The 9,130-nt window shown below is 44.9% G+C and overlaps 1 protein-coding gene across 2 annotated transcripts in view; it reads right to left on the bottom strand.

Annotated features, from left to right (window-relative positions):
* Window positions 1-6,497: 6,497 nt before the first annotated feature.
* The window catches only part of LOC105464824 (abhydrolase domain containing 3, phospholipase), a 48,917-nt gene continuing 46,284 nt past the window's right edge, over window positions 6,498-9,130 (bottom strand). The window contains exons 9-10 of one of the 2 annotated variants that reach the window (XM_071085565.1): window positions 9,045-9,110; window positions 6,498-7,527 (exon numbers count right to left, since the gene is read on the bottom strand). In XM_071085565.1, the coding sequence (XP_070941666.1) occupies window positions 9,079-9,110 (32 nt within the window). In that variant the 3' untranslated portion in view covers window positions 6,498-7,527; window positions 9,045-9,078. Of the gene's footprint in view, window positions 9,111-9,130 lie in introns of both variants that reach the window. The other variant, XM_071085564.1, reaches the window with a different exon arrangement.

Raw genomic sequence — 9,130 nt, 5'->3', positions numbered from 1 at the left:
ATCAGATGGCCAGGAGGCCAAGCATGCTAGCTCTGGTCTCTCTTTCTTTTCTGATAAAGCTACCCGGTACCCTCCCACAATAACCCATTAATCCATTAATCCACGAATAGATTAATCCATACATAAGGGCTAAGCCCTCATGAGCCAATCACCTCTTAAAGGCCCTACCTCTCAAAATTGCCACATGGAGGATTAAATTTCAACATGTGCTTTGAAGGGCACATTCAAACCATAGCAGATACCATTTATCTTTCCAGCAGCTTAAACTAAAAAAAAAAAAAAAAAAAAAAGAACTAAAAATAAAATGAGATTATAAATATAACTATTTTAGATTAACTATTCCCATACCTTTTCTCTGCCTCTCATTTTCTGGTATTTCTTAATGTTCTTACTTCTTTTTCTGACATATTTTGAGGAAATGGAAACATGTACTATAATGCATACAGTTTAAAAATCTAGAGTTGGCCGGGCGCAGTGGCTCAAGCCTGTAATCCCAGCACTTTGGGAGGCCGAGACGGGCGGATCACGAGGTCAGGAGATCGAGACCATCCTGGCTAACACGGTGAAACCCCGTCTCTATGAAGAAATACAAAAAACTAGCCGGGCGAGGTGGCGGGCGCCTGTAGTCCCAGCTACTCGGGAGGCTGAGGCAGGAGAATGGCGTAAACCCGGGAGGCGGAGCTTGCAGTGAGCTGAGATCCGGCCACTGCACTCCAGCCTGGGCGACAGAGCGAGACTCTGTCTCAAAAAAAAAAAAAAAAAAAATCTAGAGTTGACATTTGGTTTTAATATCTACTGTTTAACACCTATTAGAATGCATAATTTAAAAAAATAGTGACGGCCGGGCGCGGTGGCTCAAGCCTGTAATCCCAGCACTTTGGGAGGCCGAGACGGGTGGATCACGAGGTCAGGAGATCGAGACCATCCTGGCTAACATGGTGAAATCCCGTCTCTACTAAAAAAAAAATACAAAAAAACTAGCCGGGCGATGTGGCGGACGCCTGTAGTCCCAGCTACTCGGGAGGCTGAGGCAGGAGAATGGTGTGAACCCGGGAGGCGAAGCTTGCAGTGAGCTGAGATCCGGCCACTGCACTCCAGCCTGGGCGACAGAGTGAGACTCCGTCTCAATAAAAAAAAAAAAAAAATAGTGACAGGCCGGGTGCAGTGGCTCACGCCTGTAATCCCAGCACTTTGGGAGGTCGAAGCAGGAGGATCACTTGAGGTCAGGAGTTTGAGACCAGCCTGGCCAACATGGTGAAACCCTGTCTCTACTAAAAATACAAAAATTAGCCAGGCATGGTGGCAGGCACCTGTAGTCCCAGCTACTCAGGAGGCTGAGGCAGGAGAATTGCTTGAACCTGGGAGGTGGAGGTTGCAGTGAACAGGGATCATGCCACTGCACTCCATCCTGGGCAACAGAGCGAAATTACGTCTCAGAAAAAAAAAAGAAAAAAAAAGATCAGATGCTGTGGTTCACACCTGTAATTCCAGCCCTTTGGGAGGCTGAGACGGGTGGATCACTTGGGGCCAGGAGTTCAAGACCAGCTTGACCAACATGGTGAAACCTTTTCTCTACTAAAAATACAAAAATTAGCCAGATGTGGTGGTGCATGCCTATAATCCCAGCTACTCGGGGGGCTGAGGCAGATAATTGCTTGAACCTGTGAGGTGGAGGTTGTGGTGAGCTGAGATCACACCACTGCATTCTAGCCTGGGCGACAGAGTGAGACTCCATCTCCAAAAAAAAAAAAAAAAAACAGTGATAATACCAAACACTGTGAGGATGCAAAGCAACCAGAATGCTCATAAATTTCTTTCTTTCTTTTTTTTTTTTGGTTGTTTCATTTTTTGTTTTTAGAGAAGGGGTCTTGCTGTGTCACCAGGCTGGAGTTCAGTGGCACCTTCTTAGCTCACTGCAGCCTCCAACTCCCGTCCTTAAGCAATCCTCCCACCTCAGCATCCCAAAGTGTTAGGATTACAGGCATGAACCACAGTATCCAGCTGTTTGTCAGTTTCTTACACAGTTAAACATACACTTAGCATATAACTCAACAATCCTGCTCCTAGATATCTACTCAAAAGAAAGAAAAACTTATGTTTGCACAAAAACCTATACACAAATGTTTATGGCAGCTTTACTTATAATCATCAAGAATTAAAAACAACCCAGATATCCTTCAACCAGTGAATGGATAAATAAAGTGTGGTATATCTATACGGTGGAATACCATTCAGAAATAAAAAGGAGGCTGGGTACGGTGGCTTACGCCTGTAATCCCAGCACTTTGGGAGGCCAAGGATCACCTGAGGTCAGGAATTCGAGATCAGCCTGACCAACATGGAGAAACCCTGTTTCTACTGAAAATACAAAAGTAGTCGGGCGTGGTGGTGCATGTCTATAATCCCAGCAACTTGGGAGGCTGAGGCAGGAGAATCTCTTGAACCCAGGAGGCGGAAGTTGTGGTGAGCCAGGATCGCACCATTGCACTCCAGCCTGGGCAACAAGAGTGAAACTCTATCTCAAAAAAATAATAAATAATGGCCGGGCGCGGTGGCTCAAGCCTGTAATCCCAGCACTTTGGGAGGCCGAGACGGGCGGATCACGAGGTCAGGAGATCGAGACCATCCTGGCTAACACAGTGAAACCCCGTCTCTACTAAAAATACAAAAAAAACTAGCCGGGCGAAGTGGCGGGTGCCTGTAGTCCCAGCTACTCGGGAGGCTGAGGCAGGAGAATGGCGTAAACCCGGGAGGCGGAGCTTGCAGTGAGCTGAGATCCGGCCACTGCACTCCAGCCTGGGCGGCAGAGCGAGACTCCGTCTCAAAAAAAAAAAAATAATAATAATAATAAATAAATAAATAAATAGGAATAGACCAGGCATGGTGGCTCATGCCTGTAATCCCAGCACTGTGGGAGGCCAAGGTGGGTGAATTGCTGGAGCTCAGAAGTTGGAGACCAGCCTGGCCAACACTGTCAAACCTGTCTCTACTAAAAATACAAAAATTGGCCGGGTGTGGAGGTGCATGTCTGTAGTTCTAGCTACTTGGGAGACTGAGGCATGAGAATAGCTTGAACCTTGGAGGTGGAGTTTGCAATGAGCCGAGACTGCGCCACTGCACTCCGGCCTGGGCGACAGAGTGAGATTCCGTATTAAAAAAAAAAAAAGAAAGAAAAAAAAAGAAAAAAAAGAAAAGGTGAGAACCAAAAAACTGTCTTTTAAGTGAGATCTCGAGTTAAAATAGCACATTTCTTAGGTATTCTTTATCACCTGACCTTGCAAATTGTCCTCATCAACTCCAAATTAAGTTCTAAAAAGTTGAGTGCTTACCTTGTGACTGATCAGTGCTATATTAGGTTCAGAGTAACTGTGAGATTTTTAAAATTACCATGTTGATTCTGAAGTCTGCAGGGGAAACAGAATGCTCTGCTTCAGAGAGAAGTTGCAAAAATCCCTCCTCTCCCCACTTCTGATTTGCAAGTCCTACCTTTCCATCAGTGTCAGGGCCTCACATTCAAGTATTCTTATTATTAACAAATAATTATTAAGAATATTGAATGAGCCAGACACTATCCTGGCCCCAGGGGAAAAAATGGAGAACAAAAAAGGCATGTTACCTGTCCTCACTGTGCTCATGGTCTGCTGGAGAAAGCAGGTAAATAAAGAAGCTATCAGTAAGTGTGATAACTGCCAGATAAAATAGTGATTTCCTTAACTTCTAGTAACTTCTAGAATCCCAGTGTTTTTCAAACTGCAGGTTGCAACCCATTGGTAGGTCTCAAAAATACATTTTTACAGTAATTTTTATTTATTTATTTATTTAGAGACAGGGTCAATCTCACTCCCTCAGCCAGGCTGGAGTGCAGTGGTGCGATCTCTGCTCACGGCAACGTCCACCTCCCTCCAGGGTTCAAGCGATTCTCGTGCCTCAGCCTCCCAAGTAGCTGGAATTAGAGGTATGTGCCACCATGCCCAGCTAGTTTTTGTATTTTTAGTAGAGACAGGTTTCTCCATGTTGGCTAGTCTGGTCTTGAACTCCTGACCTTAGGCGATCCCCCGGCCTTGGCCTCCCAGAGTGCTGGGATTAGAGGCATGGGCCACCGCACCCGGCCTCACTTTCATTTTATTTTATTTTATTTTATTTTATTTAGTTTTTTGAGACGGAGTCTCGCTTTGTCTCCTGGGCTGGAGTGCAGTGGCCGGATCTCGGCTTACTGCAAGCCCCGCCTCCCGGGTTCCCGCCATTCTCCTGCCTCAACCTCCGGAGTAGCTGGGACTACAGGCGCCCGCCACCTCGCCCGGCTAGTTTTTTGTATTTTTTAGTAGAGACGGGGTTTCACCGTGTTAGCCAGGATGGTCTCGATCTCCTGACCTCGTGATCCGCCCGTTTCGGACAACCAAAGTGCTGGGATTACAGGCCTGAGCCACCGCGCCCGGCCCACTTTCATTTTAAAAATGAAAACGGGATGGTTGTGGTGGCTCATACCTCTAATCCCAGCACTCCGGGAGGCCGAGGTGGGCGGATCACCTGAGGTCAGGAGTTTGAGACCAGCTGGGCAACATGGTGAAACCCCGTCTCTACTAAAAATACAAAAATTAGCTAGGCCTGTTGGCAGGTGCCTGTAATCCCAGCTACTTGGGTGGCTGAGGCAGGAGAATCGCTGGAACCTGGGAGGCAGAGGTTGCAGTGAGCTGAGATTGCACCACTGCACTCCAGCCTGTGCAACAGAGTGAGACAGTGTCTTAAAAAGAAAAACAAACAAACAGGGTAGTTCAAGTAATAAAATAGACCAGACTAGAATAGGATGGGCTAGAAAATATGAGAATGTATATAGCACATAATGAGTATTGTTCTATAAAATGTGTTTATTGGACGGGAGTGGTGGCTAACACCTGTAATTCCAGCACTTTGAGAGGCCGAGGTGGGTGGATCATAAGGTCAGGAGTTCAAGACCAGCCTGGCCAATATGGTGAAACCCCATCTCTACTAAAAATACAAAAAATTAGCTGGGTGTGGGGCACATGACTGTAATCCCAGCTATTCAGGAGACCGAGGCAGGAAAATCACTTGAACTCAGGAGATGGAGGTTGCAGTGAGCCAAGATCTCGCCATTGCACTCCAGCCTGGGTGACAGAGCAAGACTGTCTCAGGGGGGAAAAAAAGGTGTGTTTATTTATTGGGTCCAAGGTGTAAAAAATGTTTGAGGCTTCTCCCCCCCCACCCCCCATCCCACCCCACCCCTGGCGGAAAAAAAGAAAAAACTATCTATTTTCATCCCTAGTGCTGAATACAATGCTCTATATAGATAAGACTGGATAAATATTTGATAATGACAATAAACAGAAACATGAGATGGAAGCTAGAAAAAAATTCCATGATATGCTTAAAATGAACTTTTCAAAAGAAGCGCCAGCTCACAAAATTGTATTTTCATGTTTATACCACTATTACTCTGCTAATTTTGACTAAGACCTACTGTGTTTTAGGCAATATGCTAATGGCTTGGGATGTAAGAAATAATTAAAACACAGCCTTTCTTTCTCAGAGCTTGCTAGCGTGTGAAGAAACAGCTGGGGAGAATAATCTATCCTCGATGTACAAGAATCAGTACTTGAAAATATTCATCTCATTATAAATAACAAGTATATAATTACATGCATGTATAGTTGTATTTTATTTTTGTTTTTGTATTTATTTTTATTTTTGTTTTACACTAGTGGTTATCTTTAATATGAATGCTAGTTCATATTTTGGTTTTGGTAGAATATCATGGTTAAAACTTATAATTCAGATTCACTAAGATGTTTATAATAAATAAAACATACAGTAAGTGTCGGTGAGGATGTGGAGAAATTAGAACCCATGTACATGGCTGGTTGGAATGTAAAATGGTACAGCTGCTTTGAGAAAGCCTGGTAGTTCCTCAAAAAGTGTAGAATTACCATATGACCAGGTATATACCCAAGAGAAATTAAAAATATGCTCACACAAAAACTATATACAAATGTTCATTGCAGCATTATTCATAACAGCAAAAAAGAAATAACCTAAATGTCCATCACTGATGAACAAAATTTGATCTCTATCTGCACAATGGAATACTATGTATCCATAAAAGGAACATCAGGCTGGGCGCTGTGACTCACACCTGTAATCCCAGCACTGGGAGGTTGAGGCGGGCAGATCATGAAGTCAAGAGATGGAGACCATCCTGGCCAACATGGTGAAACCCCGTCTCTACTCAAAATACAAAAAATTAGCCAGTGGTGGTGGCGGGTGCCTGTAGTCCCAGCTACTCAGGAGGCTGAGGCAGGAGAATCACTTGAATCAGGCAGGCGGAGGTTGCAGTGAGCCGAGATTGTGCCACTGCACTCCAGCCCAGTGACAGAACGAGACTCCTTTTCAAAAAAAAAAAGAACGTCAACAACTGGTGGCACATGCCACATATGGATGAGCCTTTAAAACATTATGCTAAGTGAAAGAAGCTAGTCACAAAAGAGCATACACTGTTTTATTCCATATACATAAAACAGCCCAGAACAGGCAAATCTATAGACATAGAGATTAGCATTGCCTAGGGCTGCAATGCCTAGGCATTGGAGGGGTAGAGGGTCTTTTTTTTAGGGTGATGAAATGTTCTTTTTTTTTTTTTTTGAGACGGAGTCTCGCTCTGTCACCTAGGCTGGAGTGCAGTGGCCGGATCTCAGCTCACTGCAAGCTCCGCCTCCCGGGTTCACGCCATTCTCCTGCCTCAGCCTCCCGAGTAGCTGGGACTACAGGCGTCCGCCACCTCGCCCGGCTAGTTTTTTGTATTTTTTAGTAGAGACGGGGTTTCACCATGTTAACCAGGATGGTCTCGATCTCCTGACCTCGTGATCCGCCCGTCTCGGCCTCCCAAAGTGCTGGGATTACAGGCTTGAGCCACCGTGCCCGGCCTGAAATGTTCTAAAGTTAGATTATGGTGATGGCTGCACAACTCTGTGAACAAACACCACTGAATTATGCACTTTAATATTTTTTTAGAGATGGGGTCTTGCTGTGTTGCTCAGGCTGGAGTGCAGCAGCTATTTAAAGGTGTGATCATAGCTCATTGCAGCCTCAAACTCCTGGGCTCAAGTGATCTTCCTTTCTCAGTCTCCCAAGTAGCGAGTAGCAGGGACCACAGGTGCACGCTCACTGCACTAGCTCCAAATTGTGTATTTTAAATGGGTGAATTTTATTATATGTGAATTACATCTCAATAAAGAAGTTAAGGTCGGGCGCAGTGGCTCACACCTGTAATCCCAGCACTTTGGGAGGCCAAGGCAGGCGGATCACGAGGTCAGGAGTTCAAGATCAACCTGGACAACATGGTGAAACCCTGTCTCTACTAAAAATACAAAAATTAGTCGGGTATGGTGGTGGGCACCTGTAATCCCAGCTACTCCAGAGGCTGAGGCAGGAGAACTGCTGGAACCGGGGAGGCAAAAGTTGCAGCAAGCTGAGATCACACCATTGCACTCCAGCCTGGGCAACAAGAGTGAGACTCTGTCTCAAAAAAAGAAAAGAAGTTAAAAAATATGATTCAGGCCAGCCAGCATCCATGTATACCTAAAAATCCATAATTTCAGAGAGTTGTTTGCAAAGCACTATGTAAATGCTTTGAGACAGAATACATGAGGTGCAGAGCTCACCTGCCACAGGCTCACAACTGAGCTTTCTCATCTAGGCATAATTTATTCACATCTTTCATTCCTAAATATACTGGGCAGGATTCTGAGTTGTGAGTGAAAGCATATCAACTTAAAGTGAAAAAAAGGAATGTATTAGCTCTTACAACTGGGAAGTCCAAAGGTTTTGGCCTGACTAGAAGCAGAGGTTTATGTAAAGGCTTTAGGACTCTTGCTTCTTTCCTTTTGGTTCCCTGCAAACCAGAAGTCCATGGTCCTTAAGATTTGTAAACCCAGAGTGTCCTTCATGATATTCTCCTGAAAAGTCTAGAAGATAACTCTGAAAAGCAGGATCAGCCCCCTCATCCATACAGACTGAATGAATGATTATGATTGAATCAGAATATATTCTGTACAGACAAAAAAGCACCGGTATTATCATTGCTATCATCTTAGATACAGTATTGAGGGAGTCTGCAAGTATATCATCAGGAGTTCTCCAAATGGTGGCATTTTTAGTAAATAATTTTATGTTAATATGTATTTTTTGTACATGGTTCTCTCAACATGATACCCGAGGAAAAAATATATGTATTTTATAAACAGCCTGAAGTACTGAGGAGGGAAAAGATGTTGAATAGGCCGGGCGCGGTGGCTCAAGCCTGTAATCCCAGCACTTTGGGAGGCCGAGACGGGCGGATCACGAGGTCAGGAGATCGAGACCATCCTGGCTAACACGATGAAACCCCGTCTCTACTAAAAAATACAAAAAACTAGCCGGGCGCGGTGGCGGGCGCCTGTAGTCCCAGCTACTCGGGAGGCTGAGGCAGGAGAATGGCGTAAACCCGGGAGGCGGAGCTTGCAGTGAGCTGAGATCCGGCCACTGCACTCCAGCCTGGGCGACAGAACGAGACTCCATCTCAAAAAAAAAAAAAAAAAAAAGAAAAGATGTTGAATAATGGGGAAATTATTATTATTGGCTGGCTAGCCCAATAACCATTGCCAATCCCCTTTCCCTTGCCTGCCTTCACTATAATTGATAAAGTATGTAACTGGCAAATTACTTGCTTTCCCAGTTTCTCACTCCACCTGGGTGGCCATGTGACAGGGGTCTGGCTAATGGATGTAAGTGCAAGTGTTCCGGGAAAGCTTTCACTTTCCTAAAAGGGCAGATGTGTCTGGCCCCACTCCTCCCTTTTCCTTCTTTGAACACAAATGTGTCATCTGGAACTGCAGCAGCCACCCTGGGTTTAGGAGATAACTAGCCACTGTGATAAGGATGGAATAGAAACAGACTGGGTCTTTGATGACACTGGTAAGCCTCTGCACCAGCTCTGGCCTACCCACCAGGAGAATTCTTATAATACAAGTTAATTAGATACAATTTTTCCTTACGGCACTGTTAGGTTTCCTGCAGCTGAAAGTATTCTTAATTGGTACAAGTGGTGTGAGCCCGATATTCTGGAAACAGAAAAGCAAAA

Source organism: Macaca nemestrina, chromosome 19 (genome assembly GCF_043159975.1).
Source record: "Macaca nemestrina isolate mMacNem1 chromosome 19, mMacNem.hap1, whole genome shotgun sequence".
Classification (NCBI taxonomy): Eukaryota; Metazoa; Chordata; class Mammalia; order Primates; family Cercopithecidae; genus Macaca; species Macaca nemestrina.
The sequence above is the reverse complement of the archived record's forward strand: the minus strand, read 5'-3'. Positions and strand labels throughout refer to the sequence as shown.